At 46.6% G+C, this 22,015-nt stretch overlaps 1 protein-coding gene across 1 annotated transcript in view; it reads right to left on the reverse strand.

Moving 5' to 3' along the window:
* The window catches only part of DNHD1 (dynein heavy chain domain 1), a 337,397-nt gene that overhangs the window by 96,605 nt on the left and 218,777 nt on the right, over nucleotides 1–22,015 (reverse strand). The window contains exons 28-31 of the mRNA XM_069203282.1: nucleotides 19,697–19,901; nucleotides 6,071–6,173; nucleotides 1,836–1,985; nucleotides 1,376–1,558 (exon numbers count right to left, since the gene is read on the reverse strand). Coding sequence (XP_069059383.1) covers nucleotides 1,376–1,558; nucleotides 1,836–1,985; nucleotides 6,071–6,173; nucleotides 19,697–19,901 — 641 coding nt within the window. The remainder of the gene's footprint in view (nucleotides 1–1,375; nucleotides 1,559–1,835; nucleotides 1,986–6,070; nucleotides 6,174–19,696; nucleotides 19,902–22,015) is intronic.

Raw genomic sequence — 22,015 nt, forward strand, 5'->3', positions numbered from 1 at the left:
GCTTCGAAAAGACAAGAAACTCCCGAGGACAGCGGACCTGCTCCAAGAAAGGCTGCAACTTTGTTTCCAGCAGCCTTGAAAGAACCCTGCAAGCTCCCCGCAAGAAGCGTGAGACTTGCAACACTGCACCCGGCGACCCCGACTCGGCTGGTGGAGATCCGACGCCTCAGGAGGGACCCCAGGACTACTCTGATACTGTGAGTACCAAAACCTGTCCCCCCTGAGCCCCCACAGCGCCGCCTGCAGAGGGAATCCCGAGGCTGCCCCTGACCGCGACTCTTTGAACCTAAAGTCCCGACGCCTGGGAGAGACCCTGCACCCGCAGCCCCCAGGACCTGAAGGACCGGACTTTCACTGGAGAAGCGACCCCCAGGAGTCCCTCTCCCTTGCCCAAGTGGAGGTTTCCCCGAGGAATCCCCCCCTTGCCTGCCTGCAGCGCTGAAGAGATCCCGAGATCTCTCATAGACTAACATTGCGAACCCGACGCTTGTTTCTACACTGCACCCGGCCGCCCCCGCGCCGCTGAGGGTGAAATTTCTGTGTGGACCTGTGTCCCCCCCGGTGCCCTACAAAACCCCCCTGGTCTGCCCTCCGAAGACGCGGGTACTTACCTGCAAGCAGACCGGAACCGGGGCACCCCCTTCTCTCCATTCTAGCCTATGTGTTTTGGGCACCACTTTGAACTCTGCACCTGACCGGCCCTGAGCTGCTGGTGTGGTGACTTTGGGGTTGCTCTGAACCCCCAACGGTGGGCTACCTTGGACCAAGAACTAAGCCCTGTAAGTGTCTTACTTACCTGGTTAACCTAACAAATACTTACCTCCCCTAGGAACTGTGAAAATTGCACTAAGTGTCCACTTTTAAAACAGCTATTTGCGAATAACTTGAAAAGTATACATGCAATTTTGATGATTTGAAGTTCCTAAAGTACTTACCTGCAATACCTTTCGAATGAGATATTCCATGTAGAATTTGAACCTGTGGTTCTTAAAATAAACTAAGAAAAGATATTTTTCTATACAAAACCTATTGGCTGGATTTGTCTCTGAGTGTGTGTACCTCATTTATTGTCTATGTGTATGTACAACAAATGCTTAACACTACTCCTTGGATAAGCCTACTGCTCGACCACACTACCACAAAATAGAGCATTAGTATTATCTATTTTTACCACTATTTTACCTCTAAGGGGAACCCTTGGACTCTGTGCATGCTATTCCTTACTTTGAAATAGCACATACAGAGCCAACTTCCTACAACTCTGTCCTATAGAAAACTGCCAATATAAAAATAAATAACAGTAGCATAGACTCCTTGTTTTAACTTCCGTGGTAGCAAAGAGGTCAAAGTACTGAACTGATTGTAATGATCTCACCTCGTAAAAATTCTCTTTTCCAATCAGTAACTTTGCACTCTCCCAGCCCGGGTCTCGGCCAAACATCATACAGAGCACGTCTGTTACTAAGATCACGGGGGGAGGTGGTGCCCGATAGCTTCTGATCTCTTCGATATCGTAGACTGTCAGCTTTCCCGCTATCGCAGAGTACTCCAGTGCAATCTAGAACAAAGCAGAGGTTAGTGTCAAAGCCCTGAGTTCTGCTCTTTACTCAAATGTCCTCTTTATCAACGCTCAGGGCCTGATCACGTCGTTGATGGACATCTCATCCACCGCAATCTAAATCACATAGGACATAATGGGAATTATATTTCAGCGGACGGGATAGCCGTCACCGATGGGACGGAGTAACCCGTCCACCAAGATCTAAACCAGGCCCTCAGTTCTCTTTCTGCCTAGATATCAGTTGTACATTTTGTCATATAAACGTGCTGCTCACTTGGTGCAATGAGGTCTTTCTTTCACTCTGTAGGGCCTCCAGTTGACATTGTAGGCGCGCATGCATGGTTTCATGGTACTGACATTCACGGATGACGCGATCAAGTCCGGCTTTCTCCTCTTCCATCTGTTTCAAGCAATCCTGAGTTTGCTGTAATATTGGAGTAAATAAAGTTTGTAAAAATGAAATGAGATTACTTTCAACAAGACGCTTGTGTCCCACATATTAACTGATGATAGAAAAACGCACATAGTGCAGAGATGAAACTTCTCAACTCTAAATGACTGATGTAAGGACAGATATAATGCCACTAAGTAGTTCTAAAACAGCACTACCTCAATGAGAAACAAGGCGGAGAGATTAAACATCTAAACACTCAGTGTAGGCGGGCAGGTGGATACTGCCCGTGGTACTGCTTGAAAGACTAATGATATGACTTGAACAATATGTTAGGACTCAGAGTGCTTATAGAGAAATGTGGATCAGCAATCCTGGTAACTACTACTGCAGTAGCAAGGAGTGAAGGAGCAATCTGAACATTTTATATGTGTGAACATTACATTAAGTCATAAACCATGAGGGGATCTCACATTTTCATAGGGTTGCTGGATTTCTCCTTGAGCTTGCCTAAAACATTTATTTTCTGCCATGTTACTTATCCTTCAAAAGAGTCAAGCTATTCATTCAAAACTTTGAAGTGATTCAGAAAGCCAGGTTACTTTAAGATTTGCACGTGTTGTTACCTCCGCAACGTAGGTGGATTTTACTCCATTCATTCCACCGAGAGGAGCAGTAATGTGCATTGTCTCAGGACTATGCAGTGCAAGTCAGGTGGACACCCAGAAAGTCACAACTCTGTGGATACTAATACACACTTGGAATGCTTTCCCCAGAGGTTGTCTGCTCTTCTAAACATTCAATTAAAAGGATCAGGGATCAGCGTGGCGAGAAGTGTGAGAAAATGTGTGGACAAGGCAAAAATCTTTTTTAAGTAAAGTATAAAGAAAAAAAGATACAAACAATGACTCTCTGCAATGTAAAGACGAGGCACCTGTGGTGTTACTAAAAAAGAAAACATGTGTATGCACAAAAATGGATGTGAATACCATACAGATGGCTGTTTGGTGAACCGGGCGAGCAGTCATTATTGGCTGCAATGCCTTGGTGTAAGGAGCACATCTCTCTTTATAAATCAGGTGAGTTATGTATTCTGAGAACACAAATAATAAAAGTACTTACATTACCTGGTTGTGTTTTTTCCTTTATAATGTTTAGAATGTTGTTCTACTTCTCTATCGCTTTTCTATAATATGTTGATCTTCTACTCGAAGTGATCTGGTTGCATCTAATGTATTCTGGCATCTTACTCCTGGCCAATCAGATCCAATAGATATTTGGGAAGCCCAAGGTGCCCTGATTCCCCAGAATACTTTGAATCAGTTGTCGACATTCATCAGAGCTCATAGTCTAGGTATCTATAATAGTAGATTACACACTCAATAGAAGGGTCACTGTTAAAAGTCTTTCTAGCCTAAGATTTTGAAAAAGGTTTGCTTCTAGAGTAGGAAGGCACAGTGCACTCTTGCGCCTTACAGTTGACGTGTCAACTCATGTACCCAGCAGACAAGTTTTTGTTGGAAATGCTCTACTAGTGTTTGTTTAAAGAACCTTCAAGTTATACCAAACCTTGAGTTAATCCCTTATACTTTCTTTGTAACTTAACTTATTTTTGGTACTCTAACCTCATTGAAAATGTAGATCAACCTTATGGAGGATAAAAAACACATGGGTAGATCAGGCGGGGGACCAATGTAAGCAGTGGCTCCAGGAATGCAGGCTGTGGTACTTAAGCCAAGGTCCCTTCAATCCATATTCCTTGTATTATTAGTAATCCTTTCCAGTGCCTGTTGGAGTGTTTCATCACTGCCCTTCCTATTTTGTTTTACCCTAATCAGGCCAGGTGGAAGAAGAAAAATAATGTAAATTGCATATGTCAGCCAGGGGCAAGCCACTGAGCTCATCGAAGCGGGCACACATCGTGCAGAGGGCGGCCTGGCAGAGGTATATTTGAGGGTTAGCGAATGGGCCACAAAGCTCTCTGATGAAGCACTGGCCATCAGCCCTCTTTAGTGATGGCTGGTTCGCTATCACACTTAACAATGTAGTTGATAGAACAGGGCCTTGTCAAACCCTGTACTGTCAATCACATGGTATGCATGACACCAAGCCTCCAAAGCCACAAGAAAAGTGACCAGGAGCCTTGCGAGCAGTTCATGATGCTTGACATCTGAGTAAGTCAGCCAGATGAATGAGCTTGAGTGGGGCCCATGCAAACAGCCATTGGAAGGCACGCAGAAAAGAATCTCTTTACTGCTGTGATGTGTGTGTGTATATGCAGGTGAATATGTGTAAGTGTGTACACTGCATGTGTATGTGTGTTGGTATGTATGTGTTTTGGTGCAGAGCACTGACATATCTGAAACAATTTCTGAGATTGTGGGGTCATTCATGGCATGGTGATGCCCAACTAGGGCAAGATGCTGGTTCCGGCATATTGATGACGCTTGTTGGCATATTGGAGACATACCTGGCATGTGGCTGTTCATTCTACCCTAAAACACTGATATACTGATGTAATCCTTGGCGTACTTGGGATATACATTGCATGATGGTGTGCACCCTGTTAAAGCAGTGGCCTTGGCATTTTGATGGTAAATGCAAAAGGATGGTGTCCATATGAAGAAAGGCTTAGACTTAAGATTGAAAGAGTATTGGAGGATATGATGTCATTCCAGATGAACCTTTTTTGTTGCCTCGGAGAGAGACAAGTGCGTTCCCAGGCTGGGCCTCTCTTACCCTTTCAGGGAGGTGCTACTTACAGCTGAAGGTAAAGCCTGATTAAAGACCACATTTACCCCTTTGCACCTCACAATCACATGCCTGAGAATTATACCACAGTGATTGTAATCTAAAATCACTATCCCCATGATGGAAGATGTGCACCACTTGATGTGTTTTCTTCCAATGATGCCAGAAAGCAGTTAAAAATAATGAGGCGTGTAAAGATTTCCCCACCTGCCACTGGAAACTTAGGAACTAAGCCAGAACGTCGTAGTAAGGCAGGTGCTGAAAGCCAGAAGTGGCGGATGCTGAATTACTCACTCTTAACACTTTTCCTATGCATTCCTGGATGCATGAGTGCGCTGGTGAAGGTATAATCCACCCGCCTTCAGGCACATCTTCTGCTATGTTCTGGAGGCAAGAACTGGCTATGTCTGCAAACTCCCTCTTGCACTTGATGTATTCTATTAAAAAAACAAAACTTGAAAAACTTTATGCAATTCACACCTTGATTCAAGATTTGTGATGTCCTGTCTTGATTCTGATAACTTGGATGGTCTAGCTAACTCCATCATTCTGCTGATGCTGGCGCGGCCTAATTCTGCAGCAAGACTGGTGTCGCACTCTGGTAAATTCTACCACATTAGTCCTTTACTGTAGCAATCAAACTTGCTGTCTCTGCTGGCTTGGGATTAGGACCTTAGTGCCAACACTTTGTCACCTTACCTAAAAGCCACAAAATTCAGAGACTTCTAGAGGTTGAGATGCAAACATCAGTAATACGTGGGGTGGCCAGATTTTGCAAAGGTGATACATTGTGTTTTTCTGGTGTTCCAGTGGGAATATGGAGTCTTCTCCCGGTTGAGTGAAGAACCAAGTCATAATTTCTTTTTTTAACACATGGTGAGCGTCTTTCTTTTCATACACTCATTTAGGTTTATGTGTGTGTTTTCTTTTCTCCTTGTTTTATTTATGTAAATCCAAAGATTGGCAGTCTCCTGGGTGCTGCTCTTTTACTTTATAAATTGGATTTTAAAACATTGGTGTTTATATTTTTCAAAGTTCTGATCAACTTGTGTGCCTGGGCCCCGCTTCAGAAACATTAAACATATATAAAATAGTTAAATCTGTCAGAGAAGTACGGGTCATAGTTTCCACCATGGACCAATATAGTTTGTACTGTGTTTGCAGGGTGATGGTTTCCAAATGCAACAAATAGTTCAGGAATCCTCTCACAACTGGGGTAATAAAAAGGATGGGTGTGTGCCACTTGAGGACTTCCAGTCAGAAATAAACCTGGCCAGCAAGTCAAACCCCACCAAGATGGGAGTCTGAAAACTCTCTATCGGGTGCCGAGGCGCTCTTATCAGGGGGGATGTTTGTATTGGTTGTACCTCAGCTGCCTTCCGCTGCTCTTCGGTGAGCTTTGCAACTTCTGTCCTGTATTTCTCCACTTCGTCTTTCACTTCGTCCATCCGGGACACAGCTTTCTTCATTCTGGTCAAGGAGAAAAGGGAAAGAGTCAGGAGGAGCAAAATCTCTGCATCTCCGGATGCTGAGCCATGAATGCCAACCCACTGAACACCCACTATAGTTTCAGGCATAAAACACTCAAATAGACCTAACCATTCTAAAAACCCTGGGAATTTATATGCTAAACTCCAAACGTAATCCTTCTCAGGACGTAATATTCTAGTAAGAGGTTTCCATGTATAAACCCGCATGCCCCACCGATGAGGGTGGCCATGGAGACCATCGAGCCATGAGTAAAAGAATTTCATTGGCAGCAGTAGTTGTGATATGGGACGCATGGTATCGCCTTTGCCAGAAGTAACGTTGTTGGCTGCTGAAATGCTTTCAGCACAAATGTCAAAACCACCAGTGACAGAGCTAGCTGTGGCCTTGGTGACTACAAGCAGGCTGTTCATCCTTTCTGAGGCCACTGGACTGACAATATTACCAACTATGGAAAGTGATTGTTTGCTCAATGCCTTTGAGAGTCTGCTGTGGCATGAACTGACATTGGGTGCATTTTCCAGTATTTGTTGGTTTCTTAGTGTGAAGTCTTCCTACACCCGGAGTCCAAGAACCTTATGTACAACTGTACTCTAAATAGATAACAAAGTTATTCCCTTTTTATTCTGAGCTCTCCAGGGGGTGAGCTGAACAGTTGGTGTTTATTCTAGGAGAAGTAGGTTTGGAAGGTATTGCTTGACACTGTAATCACAACAATAAACTCAATATGCTGCGAGAGACATCACTTTTAAAAAGGATATGTCTTTATTTAGCAATAGCAATCTTAACACCCTCACAATTTGCACAACAAAAGGCAGAAGGTGCCAGCACATTCTAGGCCCAAGGTGTGGCCACAAACATTAGTGCTCTACAATTCACAATATCAATGAGGCCTATGGAGGTGGATTACCTTTTTAGGCTGTCTAAAAATGGTCCTTAGGTCCCTATTTCCTTACAGTGACAGAGTCTTCAATCCCTGGCCAAATGAACAAAGTACCTGCCCTGCTAAAATGTATCAAGTCTTAGTTCGACAGCGACCCACAGGTGTAGGAAAGTACCCTCTTTTTGGCATGTTACCCTAATTTCTACCCAATGTCAGTGTGTTTGACTGTGTCACTGTAGTCCTGCTAACCAAGACCCCAGTGCTTATTCTCTTTCTCTCCTCTCAAATTTGTCATTGCATACTGGTAACCCAGTATTTCATCCCAAATTGGCATACTGGTGACCCCTTATAAGTCACTAGTATATGGTACTTCGGTAGCCAGGGCTTTAGGGTTCCAGGGGGTCCCTATGGGCTGCAGCATTACTACTGCCACTCATAGGGAGCCCATGCAAAGGCTTCTACAGGACTGTCATTGCAGCCTGTGTGAAAGGGTGCATGCACCATTTCACAACCATTTACACTGCACCTGGTCACTTATAAGTCACCTAAATGTCAGGCCTTCCAACCCTGAAGATTGGGTGCAAAGTACCTGTGTGTGAGGGCACCCCTGCACTAGCAGAGGTGCCCCCACGTCACCAGGACCATTTTCCCGGACGTCGTGAGTGCGGGGAAGCCATTTTACGCGTGCACTGGACATAAGTCAATACCTATGTCCAGCTTCACAATGGTAACTCCGAATATGGCCATGTAAGGTGTCTGACACCTGAGAATTGTACCCGAATATTGATTCTAATATTGATTTTACAATTCCGTGCACTCTGGAGGCTCCACAGTGGTCCCCCAGTACTGCCATAACAGCCTTCTGAGGTTTTCCAGGCAGCCCCAGCTGCTGCCACCTCACAGACAGGTTTCTGCCCTCTGTTGCTTGAGCAGCTCGAGCTCAGGAAGACAGAACAAAGCATTTCCTTTGGGAGATGGATGTTACACCCTCTCCCTTTGGAAATAGGTGTTACAGGCATGGGAGGGGTAGCCTCCCAGAGCCTCTAGAAATGCTTTGAAGGGCACACATGGTGCCCTCCTTGCATAATCCAGTCCACACCGGTTTAGGGACCCCCAGTCCCTGCTCTGGCACGAAACTGGACAAAGGAAAGGGGAGTGACCACTCCCCTGTCCATCACCACCCCAGGGGTGGTGCCCAGAGCTCGTTCAGAGTGTCCCTGGGTTTTGCATTCTTGGATTCCAAGGTGGGGGGGGGCACTCTGGGAGCATCCGAGTCGCCAGTGTCAGCAGGTGACGTCAGAGACCTCCCCTGATAGGTGCTTACCTGTGCAGCTGATCAATCCCCCTTTTAGGGCTATTTAGGGTCTCTCTCCTGGGTGTTTCCTCAGATTCGGATTGCAAGACTCCAGCAGGAATCCTCTGCATCCTTTACTTCATTTTCTACCGACAGAACAGCAGCTGAACCCTCCAGGAACTCTACAAACTGCAACAAAGAAGCAAAGATGACTTCTGCAACATTTTATCTTCAGCTCTGGACAGCAACTGCAACTGTTTCCAGGTCGTGCATCCTCCGAGGACTGCCGGTCTTCAGCCTGCACCAGGAGAACCAAAGGAATCTCCTGTGGAGTGATGGAGTCACCTTCCTGCTTCGGCAGGCACCTCTCTGCAGTAATAACCGGTGGTGTGGGTCCCCTCTCCAGATGACTAGCGTGTATCCAGCAACACAGGTGGTGGACTAAAGGTACCCCAACAATCCCAACATCCAGCTGTCCAACTTTGGTGGAGGTAATGGCTTGCCTCTCCACGCAAGACAGTACACCCCCGTGCATCGCGTGACTTGCAGCTGCCAAGGCTTGTGAGCAACCTTCCAAGAAATTCTTTGTGCACAGCACAGCTTAGGCCCCCAGCACTCCAGCCTACCGCGCACAGCTTCCTGAGTGGTTATCCAGTGGCGCGGGAACCCTTTGTGTCATGCTGCGTGGGCACCTTCTTTGCCCTCGTGCTGTGTGATTCCTGTGCACACTGCCTGGTCTTCTGAGAGGTCTCTGAGTTTCTGTGAGTCCCCTCTGCTCCCCCTCATGGGTAGAGGCCACCAGGACCCTCCTGGTCCCAGAGAGCACCATTTTCCGCTAACCGCGAGCTTTGCGTGTGCTAAGGTTTGTTAGCAGAATCCAGCGACGCAAACCAGAGTGCAATCTGTATCTGTCTTCTTTGGTGCATAACTGACTGTCTTCTCACCGGTGGTACTTCTTTTGCACCTTCATCCAGGTTAGCAGGGGCTCCTGTTCTCCCTGAACTCTTCAGTGCTTCTTGGACTTGGTCCACTTCTTCCACAGGTCTTCAGGTCCAGGAATCCATTGTTGGTGTCTTGCAGTCTCTTCTGGTTCTTGCATAATCTTCTATCACAACTTATTGTGTGCTTCAGGAAACTTACTGTGATTTACTCCTGTTTTCCTGGGCTCTGGGGTGGATTCTATTACTTACCTCTGGTGTTTTCTTACATTCCCAGTGCCCATCTACACACTACACTTGCCTAGGTGGGAAACCGACTTTCACATTCCACTATTTTAGAATATGGTGTGTGTTCTCCCTAGGCCCATTGCAACCTATTGTGATTTTCACTATTTGCACGGTTTCTGTTTTTACAGCTATTTCTGCATTCTAGTGTATATACTGTGTATAGTACTTACCTCCTAAGGGAGTATAGTCTCTAAGGTATTTTTGGCATTGTGTCACTAAAAATAAAGTACCTTTATTTTTGTAATACTGAGTATTGTCTTTCTTGTGTGTAAGTACTGTGTGACTACAGTGGTATTGCAAGAGCTTTGCATGTCTCCTAGTTCAGCCTTGGCCGCTCTGCCTACAGCTACCCCTAGACAGCCTGGCTTCCAGACACTGACTACATTTCACTAATGAGGGATAATTTGTCCGGGTATAAGGTGTGAGTATCTTTGGTACCCACTACAAATCACGCCAGGCTCCTACAACAGGCAATGGGGAAAAAATCTAGATGGCTGACAATCTGACAAAAATGCCACAAAATGCACAGATGCTCTACAGCGGACAGCCTAAAAGTACTCTCCCCTCCCCCTTCTCCCCTTTCCCCTCTGCCCTCTTCTCTCTCCATTCTCTTTCTCTCCATTCTCTTTCTCTCTCTTCCTCCATTCTCTCTCTACTCCCAGATGCAACAGGGCCTGTACCCCAAACTCTAATTGCAACTGCAGTTTCCCCATCATTGAGTCAGGGGAAGTTGTAGTACTTAATTTGTGTTAGTGGTTGTCATTTGGCACCACTGGGAGTTATTTTGGGCGACCGTACTCTTTTCATGTGCTGTAGCACTGTCTTGATCGGCTCCTGGGCACTTATTTCAGGAGACCAGGTTCCTCATTTCCTCTACCACTATACTCATCTGCTCCTGAGCCAAAGTGACTTTAGCTGTATTGGTCACTGCCATCGGTTTTGTACCTTATTCCATGTGTGCTTATTTGGCCCGGGTGCTGGCTCGTCTCTGCCACTTTAGGCATCTCTGCTTTGCTAACTGCCTGCGAGCCCAGACCTATGCAGCCATGAGCTTTTAGTGGGAGCAGATACCATCTGGGTGTAGTTTTGGGAGGTGAGGGGGTAAATCACGGCTGATGCTTCATACCCAGATACCTGGCTACCCCTCCTGCAGCTGCCACATTGGCTTGAGGTGTTTATACTGTGGGCACCAAATGTGATTCATGTATGTATCCATTTTCTAGCAAATGAACATGCTGGGCAGTTGCTCCCCGCCACACCTAGGGTACACAGTATGTCAGACACAATCTTGTGTCCTACTGGTGGACAACACATAAACAACATGAAGCACGTCTAGTGGGTTTCCAGCTGTCATATACACTAGAGGAAAGCAAAGGTCTGGCTGGTGTGAAACAACATTTCAGGTTAACATAGTTGTCCACGCCACAGAAAGGACACCCCCCAGGTGTCCAAACATCACGCAAGTGTGGCGCTTAGAGGTGATAAGGCCTTGTAAATCTGGCCCTTCGTTTTTTCCGAGTGGTGGGAGGGGGCTGGGTGTCATTGGCTAGGACAAAGGAAAGGACATTGATGGCGTAGGTGCAGATCATCAATGCTAGAGGGATCATGTAAGACTTTAAGAGGGACAGGCTGAGTGAGGATCCTTGTGGGACTCCACAGATTAGATTGAGGGCATCCAAAGAGTAGGGGACCAGGCTGACTGACTGTGGCTTCCAGCAACAAAGGGGAAGATCCAGCAGAGAGTGGGCCCTTGGATTCCAATCTCATGTAGGTGTCAGGTGAGGATGGGGGTGGGATACTGTGTGGCATGCCGTGGAGCGACCAAGGAAGATGAGGGCAGACATGTCATCTCTGTGTAGAATCCAATGGATGTCATTGGTAGCGGCAATAAGAGCTGTTTTTGTGCTGTGGATGGGTATGCAGCCAGATTGTGTGGCATCTAGGAGTCTTCGGTGGTTGCTGAGATGGTTGATGAGGTGAATGTTGATAGGTTTCTCCAGGACTTTGGCTGCTATGGTAGGAGGAAATGGGTCTTTAATTTGCCAGTGTTGCTGGACCTGTAGAAGGCTTTGTGAGCAGAGGGAATCCTTTGACATGTTTCCAGGTGTCTAGGAAGGGTAGCTAATGAGATTATGTGTTTAGGATTGGGGCGAGGGCTGTGCTGATGGGTGTAGTCCTGTGGTGAAGGCTTGGTGGGGCCAAGGGTCTGATGGAGCACCGGAGTAGATGGACAGTACAGTGAATGTGGTTTTCCCCGATGCATGAAAACACCAGTGGCAGCTCCTCTGTTATAGCAGAGGAACATCAACCCACTGCTGGAGCCAGGAGATAAATACATGGAAAATACAATGATCATAAAGCAATTAATACAATTGCTTTATTATCATTTTATTTTATGTGACGTAGTCGAGTCTTGATGGCATGGCTATCACTCAACAGCAGCAGGAGGAGGGTGGGCACAGGGTACTGCAAGTGTGCATGTCAGTTTGGCCGGCTGTCTTAGGATGCTCAAACAGACGTGCACTTAGATATCTCCAGGTTTACTGAAAGGAGAATGGCAGGCACAGACTCCCACTACCTGTAGGAGCATAAAACCAGCCCAGTCCGTCCAATCCTGGAGCTTCTCTCATGTTGGTTAAACAATTTTATATATTTATTTTAAATGTAGAAGAATATAAAAACTTACAGCAATAATAACTTTATTTTAAATGAAAAATGTAATTATTAATAATTTATTACATTTAAAAACATTATTTTTCTTAAGTTTAAATTAAAGAAAATTCTCACCAAAAGTAACAACATTTTTTATTTTGTTTCCATTGAACCACTGACTACTCTTAAAAAATGAAAATTACACTTTTAATCTTTTTTATTTAAACACATCCTGTTTTCCTTTAAGGAAAACGGGTTCCATTTAAAGAAAAAAATGCTTTATTCAAAAAGTAATCACAGGCATGGTGGTCTGCTGACCTCAGCAGGCCACCATAGCTGTGATGGCTGCAATTTTTAGTTGGTCACAATTTGCGAACTACCTCATTAATATTCATGAGGTACGTCAAATTGCAACCCACTACGAATCCGTAATTTGCTAAATGACATATTAATACATAGTTCGCTTTGCAAATTACCTGACTGGCTGCAAAAATACGGTCGCAAATTGCAACCAGTTTTTTCAACCAGTCGTACGTACATCTCGCCCTAGGTTGGATTATGGTTATGTGGACTGGCTAGTCCAGTGGAGTCTAGACGCTTGAGTGGAAAGACCCTCACACTTCCCACCTGAAGTTAAAGCCGAACTACAGATCTCTAACCTCACTGCTGTGTGTTGTCACTGAAGGTCTACCTGACTTTCTGCAGTATTTGAAACACTGGTTAGAGAGGCCCAATGTTGCTTCTGGATGAAACTGATGAAAGTTGTGTAGCTAGATATGCAAAACAGACATTCCTCATTCCAGTCAACCTGGTACACAGGCCCTAAAATGCTGCAGAGGCAGCGCTACCCCAAAGTATTAGGTACAAAAGTATTAGGTACAGAGAGGGTGTCGACGCTTCCAAACAATAGTTAGCACTAGAAACGTTGCTACTATTTTCATTGTTATTGCTTCACTGATTCCTGTTTTTAATTTGATACTGGTTTTAATTTGTAATGTTTTAGACCTGAATTAAAGGGTCGCTTTAAATTACACTTTTTCGGCTCCCCACTATCTGCACGAATTGTACTCGATAGCAGATCCCTGTCAACATTTTTGAGGAGGCGGGCTAGGCCAGGACATGAAGCGATATCGTTTTGGGGGCGGCAGCTCTTGGGCTCCAGAAATCTTTAGGAGGAGTCCCTTTCCTATATATTCATGGCCCCAGCGTAGATGTGCAGCGGACGCACCTAAGGCAAGCCTGTCTGCGCCCGTCGGCGGCCAGCGCCAGCCACGATGGCATTGGCGGGACCGAGAGAGGACCAAGGAGGGCTTCTACTGCTGAAGATTTAAAAGGTTTGAGGGGGGTGGGGGTCCTAGAATGTGTGGGTCCCACTTCATGTCACAAGTTCGGGCACCCCCTTACCCAGACGGATAACAGTAGGATAGGCTCCGCGAGGAGTTTGAGTGACTTGGAGGTGGCACTGTTGAACGTCTGCTTTCTGCACAAACACACCCTGAATATTTATGATCTGTGAAAGGATGAGAGCTTGGATCTGCTCTTTTTAACAGAAACCTGGTTGAGCAAGGACTCCTGCCCGGATTTGCATCTCGCCTTCCCCGAGGCTTACATACGTGTTCATCTAGCTAGGGTTGGAAAAAGGGGTAGATAACATTTATAAAATTATTTTTAAGTGTAACTTTTAAACTGGATGGGTTGATAGGAGCAGAATCTCTGGGTTTTCCACCAGCAGACAACATTCCTTTTCAGGGTCACTGCTCTATCGTCTCCCAGGTCATACGGGTGATTTTCTATCATCCCTTGATCCAGCATTAGCCCCAACATGCATCTCTCATGCCAATTTCACCATGCTTGGTGTTTCAACATCTATCTGGACAAGACCGAGGACACCTTTGCCATGCGTCTGATGTAAATTCTGGTTTTTACAGGTCACACACACAGAGCTAGCCATGCCGTTGACGGCATACTATTGAATAAATCTCTAAAATGGGAGACCCCCCCTTACCAGTGTTTTGGTCTAACCATTTGTACTGCCTTTTTTTGGCAGTTTGACTGCCTTAAGGAACCCCAACCACCTCTTCTTCAGAATGAGGATAGGTGTTCGGGCAGGGTGTCCATAGTGGATCTTAGGGACTCCTTATTTGAGTCAAAACCAGTAACTTCAGGATCAGTGATGGAGAGTGACAATGCTATTAAGATGTGGCTTAGGAGGGTAGTTGATTCCGTAGCCCTGATTACCGCTACTAAGAAGGCGTTTCCACTTGTTCCGCGCGCTGGTTTTCGCATGACCTGGTTCGGGAAAGGGCGGCATGGTAAAAACGGGAAGAGTTTGGCGGCAGCGTTACCTGGAACAAGATAAGGCTGGCTATAAAATGGCTGTGAAAAACGACCATAAGAACATTTAGAGAACCCACCGCATCTTTTATACGCAATGTACTGAGGAGGCAGATACCGACAGGAAGGAGATTTTCAAAATTGTCACCAACTTTATAGATCCCAAAGTTACATTCCCACCCCCTTTAGAGCTGAGCCAGTCTCTATGCATCCGCCTTCGCGATTTCTAGGAGTGTAAAATCGTCAAAATTCAGACCAATGTAATAGGGACAAACAACTTTTCTAGAACTCCAGGGACTGGAGTCCTAGCTGTTCCTACAGCACACTACAAACTCATGTCTCTTCAGGGCTGGTCAGTGCAGGAAGTGACGGCTTCCTTTGCAAAATGTAAATCAGGATCTGATACTGACCCCATAACGCCTCACATCCTGACGTCGAGTGCAGATGTTGTTGGCCTGATATACCGGGAGTTTCTTCACTCTGGTGCTCTACCGGATGATTGGAAGTGACCCAATGTGATTCCCCACTTGAAAAGGCCAATGCCAATCCGGAATCCCTGTCCCTGTCTCTACTCCCAGCAGCCGGGAAAGTCATGGAAAGACTAGTAAATCAACAGCTTATCGCTCTCCTCACTGAGAACAACTTGCTCCATCCTTTCCAGTCGGGGTTTAGAGCTCTCCACAGCACAGAGACAGCTTTATTAGAGGTCTCCGAATCCATAAGGTGCAGCTCGGACTCGGGCCTGAATGTGGCTCTGGTGCTGTTGGACCTGTCTGCAGCATTCGACACGGTCAATGATAACTTCTTGCTGCACAGGCGTGGAGCTCGGCTAACTAAGTTATTTTTTTGAGAGACGTGAACAGGTGGGCTGGATGAAACCATAAGCCTAGGGCGCAAAGAGGTTGAAGTGGAGAGTACCGCACGGCTCCTCCCTAAGTCCCACATTTGGTGGAATCCTTCAACATCAGGGTCATCTCGTATGCGGATGATACTCAGCTCCTGCTCACGTATGACGGAGACTCTGTAAAGCTACGGAAGTGTTTGCTTGCTGTATGGCAGCACTGCTAGAGTGGTTGAAGGACAACAAATTGAAATGCAACCCAGACAAGACTGAACTCTTAGTGTCTGGGCAGAATCCACTTCCAGGATGGGTAGGAGCATGGCCTAATAACATGCCACCACTGCCCACTCCAACAGAGGTGGCTGGAAACCTGTGCATTGTTTGATACCCAACTTTTATTTGAGGCACAGGTGTCAGCAGTTGTAAATTCTTGCTTTTGGATTCTCTGCATGCTGAGGAAGTTTCTTCACTTCCTTCCACACTGTGCATAGGTTACAGTGGCAAGGACACTGATCCTCTCCAGGCTGGATTATGCCACTGATCCTATCCAGCGGGATTATGCCAATGTTCTATACTCAGGCCTTCTGGATTACCTGACCTAAAGGTTACAAGCTATGTAGAACAAGGCAGTCCGCCTATCTTTTAAAATTCCGAAGTATTCCTCAGTGTCCCCATTTCAGGAAAGACTACCCAGGCTGCCAGTGTGCAACGCATAGTGTAGAAGGCACTGACTCTGACCCATCAAGCCTTTCATACTAAGGGGCCCAAGTATCTCGGTGAGAGAAACAAGGAGTGGCATCCTGGAGATCCTTGCAGTGTAGCAATGCTGGTCTAATCATGCTTCCTCGCTTTAACGGGCAATGCAGAGGGTCCTACTTCACTGTCCAAGTGGCCGGTCTGTGGAACAGACTGCCTGAGCAACTAACGACGATAACAGGAAAAAGAATGTAATAAGGAGCTGAAAACATTTCTGTTCTAGCGCCAGGGGTGAGTGGACGTGGTTGGCCCTATGCTTCCACCATTCTCAGCACCTAAAAACAAAACACTAGGACACTCTTTTTGAGTAGTTGTGCGCTCTAGAAGACTCTTTCATTCATTCATTCAAAATGCACACCCTTAAAATGCCAGTTTCTTGGCAACAGGAGCAAGAAAAATCTGCCTTCCAGTTGTTTGAAGTTACAAACAAAGTTTGCTCCCAGCCTATTCATGAGCTGGTCAGACACAGGATGTGTATGACAAACAGTTTTTGTCACCTAATGTTGGCTCTGCTAGTTCACAGACAAATCTAGGCCTGTCGACCCACAGATTCCAGCGTGATGGGATTAGTTCATGGACTCTCAGAGCACTACACGACCACTACGACTAACAAACTGACCACTTAGGCCTTGATGCAGTTCTGCAGTTTGCAGGCATGCTATCTCCAGTGTCAATTTCATGAGTTCAAACTGTAGTCAAATCAGAGTTCAAATGGAACAGGGCAGCAAATTGGTTGTGTATGTAGTCTTCTATAGTTTGTCTGGTGAACATGTGGTAGGCTCCACTTCCACAAAGAAACTGTGGTATGAGGAAATACGGTTAGCTAGAATGTCCACTCACTCACATTTTGGTCGCCTTTGGAGAGGTCTCTGGCCTCAAAATCAACTAAACAAAATCCCTGGTGTTTCCTCTTTCGGAGCACCTCCACAAGCGACTGATCCTGGTAGGTTCGAGGCGCTTGACCTGGCCCTGTGAACCTTTCAAATATCTGGGGATCCAAATCTACCACACGACGGATGATCTCCTTGAAAGAAACATTGGCAGGACCCTGCAATCTTTGCGTTCTCAGATATCTTTGTGGAACACCTTTCCTCCCTCGGTGGCAGGATGAATTGCCCTGTCCAAAATGGTGATGCACCCCAGGTTGTTATACCACTTTGTCAATCTCCCGGTGACAATACTGACGCCCGCTCTGCGGCACCTCGATTTCATGCTTTTTTATCTGATCTGGGGCTCTTTGAGATGAAGAGTGGCACTATGCACACTGCAATTGCGCCTAGGTGGGGAAGGGATAGGTGCCCCAAAATTCGAGCATTAATTCTTGGCTGTCCAGCTTCAGTGAGTGGCCCATTGGCTGGTGGACTACACCAGGAACGAAACAGGAATTTCCCGGGTCAGGGGGAAGGGGCCTTCTTGTGTCACTTCTCCTCCTTCTTGGGGTCCAGGCAGAGGACCCTTTCCCCCTGCTCCTCGGCACGGCCAAAAAGTACCTGTGGACGGGTTTTCTGGGAGCCTTCACTACATTACCTTATACTCCACTGCTACTGCTGGTGGAAGAGCTACTCGGGAGATCCCTGGAGGTATGAGAGCCTGCAGGCATTGCAACACTGGGAGTCCTCTTTACAGAGGACAGCTGATGTCCTTCCAGGAACCCCGGGAGGAATACAATTTCCCAGAAGGCAAATTCCTAACTTCTGGAGCACTCTGGGTGACAGTGCAGCGATACTGGTGAGTATGAGGTCCGGAAACCCTACAGCATCCACTACGCCACACACTATACCAAATAGGCCATGGGAGGCGCCTCCTAATCTGGCTCTACAGAGCCTTTGTGTGGGATCCACCGACAGGACACTCAGGCTTACACTGTGGGTGGGAAGACTCTCAGGGTGGGAAGACTCTTTAAGACAACTGTTCCATTATTCAGACTGGCTGGGAGTGCTAGAATACCCTAGCAAAATCCACGTAACCCTTGGTTCAAATATAAACAGTTTTGCCCCCTCCACAGGGCCTACTTCACACCCCCACAGACTCTATACCATTTCCCTACGGCGCCAGTTGAATGCCCAGGTGTAAAACGGAGATGATGGAAGTGGTACATATGTTCTGGTCCTGTGGACCCTTATGAAATTTTTAGGATACAGCCCTTGCGGACACATCGAGGGCCAGAGTTAGAGAATGTTGGAACACTGCCCACCATTTCCTATTGGGACTATACCCTCGCTCCAAGACCAGGAGAGCCATGACTGCTTTACAGACCTGGAGCGCCTCCTGGTAAAAAACGCCATAGCGACGTACCAGGACTGGTTTACTCGAGGAACAGGTCCTCTGGACCTTTCTACTTTCAGGAGCAGCTGACTCATCTAAAGTTTGTCCTTCGCATAATGTATTAACCGCATCACTTTCTTCCTGAGGGCTGGCTCATAAAATAAAGCCCCACATCATGAAAGTTAACTCTCAAGATTCTTTTCAGCTCTTCTTCACTAAATTGTGGGGTAAATAAACAAAACTTTAATGTTCTTAAAAACACACCCTTTTATAGCACATCCTCATTGATGAAAAGCAAATGAGGAAGGAATGTGTCTTGCTTCCTCCTAAAGAGCTACTCTGAGGCTTCCATCATTCTTTTCTGCATTTAGGTAAACACTACCCGAGGCCATTGGTTTGGGGGGAGTCGTACAACACAGGGAATTTGTAATTATTTAAACCCTTAGCCATCACACATGGTCTTCACACAGCTGGACATTAACTTGAGGTCCTGTGTTGAAGGTCACCGCCCTCGGGCACCTACATGGGATGGTGGTCCATCAGGATGGTGGCCTCTGGATATGGTTTTTGCCACTTCAACAGGGGAGTATGTGTTGCCTGTGGTTCTTGTTCAAAAGAGAACCCAGGATTAAAATCAATTTTCAACTGAAATCCTCTTGGTATATTTTTACATGCCATCTGTTGCGTGACTTACAAAATAGGTCTTTCAATGGCTCGTGCTTTGGATTTTAGGGCTAAGCCATCACCTCGAATCGGCTCTAGGCCAGCTCACCACCTCAGCCTTCCATAAGTTCAGTGGCCTCTCATATCACCGCCCCTCACCAAATGTGAAATCTGCCCTGCATGTATTCCTCGTATATTTGGCTTAGCCCACAACAAGCATTATTTCACATCTGTGGACATGGTTGCATCACTGCATCTCACTGAGCTGCCTAGCCCCTTACCAGATGCCTCCACTATGAACACTCCCAACCTGCCCCACTGATTAGAGTACCTGCCCCCCTTCTACCACTAGAATTAGGGACTTACAGATTGCACAACTACAATTATTAGGTGGTGGCATATACACAGCAACAGACTCCTGGTTTGCAGAAAAGCTGTGGACTACAACATGGCCTTTACAGGCTCTCTCCTTCCTCTCTTGGCAGCTGCCCCGTAAAAAGCACACACTTCAGCAACAGTAATTATCATCAGACTGCATGAGGACTACGTGCCCTTTGAGATGTATATGCTGCTCACTCTGTACCTTCATACCTGTTCAGGTGAGCTCCGTCCGCCTCCTGTAGTTGGGTCATCAGAACAAAGAAGATGTCAATGAAATCCAGGAAGGTCTTGGGTGTGATGAGAGGCAGGCGTGGGCTCAGGTGCCCTGCGTAGCTCACAGCGGACAGGTGGATGTGAGTGAGCAGTCGGCAGATGCATGGCAGAAGGCTCTGATCTTCCATCATCAGCGCAGGTCCTAGAAACAAGCGCCCAGAAGACATGAGGTTATATGTCCAATGTAGCATCCTGCCTACATCATCAAGGCTATGTCAGCAGCACTTTGCTCAGCAGCGCTTCCCATGCATCGGAGGGTTGTAGAAAGGGAGTCAAGATTGATTAGTAAGACTCTGAAATCTCTTTTTCACTACATGGTGGGAGAACATATGCTATAAAACAACTTACATCTGAATAGTCTGTGTAACCCAGATGCTCATCACTGCTGCTAAGAAAGTATGGATAGTGTGACATTCATTGGAGCTTGGCAGAAGAGGGGTCAGTCATCCCTGTCTACCAAAACTGCTGAAGGCACAGGAGATGGTGCATGCGTACCTCGGACTGCACTCGTAGGAGTAGACAGTGAAAACTGCTCTCCTGGTCTCCCCTTTGGCGCCCCTGACTATGCCCTTGTGATCCAAGTGGTGGAGTGAGCGGCCCTGCTGTACATCAGTGGGACACCTACCCCACCAAACCCACCGCTCCCCTATCTCTTCTAGGGGTGGGAGAGCGACAACTTGCAGCCGCAGAGCCTCAGCTGCGTATTCCATCGGAAAGCTTTGCATGCCCGCTTGTGCACCACAGGTCCACCGATCAATGGGTGTCAAAGGGACCGGGTTATTTAAAGCAAATGCCTGGCCATCCCAAACATGAAGCACTACAAATGACACCCACCTGCAGAAAGAAAGGTCCAGGAAAGTTTGTGGCAGGTGGGGATCTCAGGCCATTTTTCACAAACCTGGCAGCCCACCTCTCTAACAAAAAATGAGGCTTTTACCCTAACTGGACACAACAATGTTATCACAGTCACTAAGACCCTACAATTATTATCACCCTTCCCTGGAGCCAACACAGTTCCTGACAGTGTCTCGCTATGTACGCTCAGAGGTGGAGGCCGGCCTCTTTCACAGGAACTGGGTTCTCCTTGAAAGAGCCCTGTCCTAGTAGAGTGACAGGTCCCAGAGCCTACAAGGAAAGATTGAGATCTCAAATCATGGACTATGGAGGAGCCACGTGCTGCTCAGCATTGATCCAGTAAGAGTGCCAGAGGTTAGCGTCTGGCTGGTAAGGGAAGCAGCAGGAAGATAGGGGCTGATTCCCAAACTGCATCCTCTGGTATGTAAAGCAGTACTACTTCCTTACTACGCAAATCTACGAGTGGAAATCTCCACCTCCACCTCTCCAATATTCTCTATTGGAGATCCTCACACATGTAAGTTTACTACTAAGGAGTAGATGTGGGAGGGATAAGGAAGCAGCTGGAAAATGGGGAATATTTACTACCAAATGGGAAGGGCTTAGGCAGTGCCAAGGAGGGGTTTAGATAGAAACATACACCCACCCACAGAAGAGTAAGCGCATCGCTTTTCACAAACTTCACTTCTACATTTATTAGAGCCAAAAGGGCCTCAGAACAGTAAAAGTGTTCCAGCTCAGACCCGGGGTAAGTCCAGCACTACACATGGTCAACCACTGCTGCTACAACAGCCTCCAAAAGAAAATAACGGAGGAATGGACTTAAACTAGAACCTGAAGGGGGGGGAGCACACTGCCTCCCATCGCAGCACAGGTCGCCCTTATTATTGTGGTACATGCAGTACAAAGTTAGCACTAACTTGAATATTAGCTGTCGTTGTTGGTGCAGATCGTGCTGTACATCTCTAGCCAAGTATTTCTGGAGTTTATCCTTCATCGGTCAGGATCAAAAAACGAATTTCATCACAGAATGCTACTACAGTCCTCTCAGTTCTCAGTACCTCTCCTCTCACTGGCATCTCCAAAAGCTTGTCAGCTTGCTGCCTCCAGGGACAAGCGCTGGAGAAGTTGTGTGCCTGGGAGTGGCGCTGTGAACATCGGGCAGCATTTCCAGCAACCCCAGATGAAATTTCTTTGCTCTCTACAGATGAAGGACAAAATCCAGAAACATACGCATGTGTCTAGAGATGTACAGCACTATCTGCAGCAACTGTGGTGAAAAACTACACTCAGATTTTAAATAAGTGTTAATTGTGTACTGCATTTACCATAATGCAAAGGGACAAACTGCGCTGCGATGTGAGGCAGTGCACTCCCAAACCCTCTCTGTTTAAAATTGAA

This window comes from Pleurodeles waltl, chromosome 8 (genome assembly GCF_031143425.1).
Source record: "Pleurodeles waltl isolate 20211129_DDA chromosome 8, aPleWal1.hap1.20221129, whole genome shotgun sequence".
Lineage (NCBI taxonomy): Eukaryota > Metazoa > Chordata > Amphibia > Caudata > Salamandridae > Pleurodeles > Pleurodeles waltl.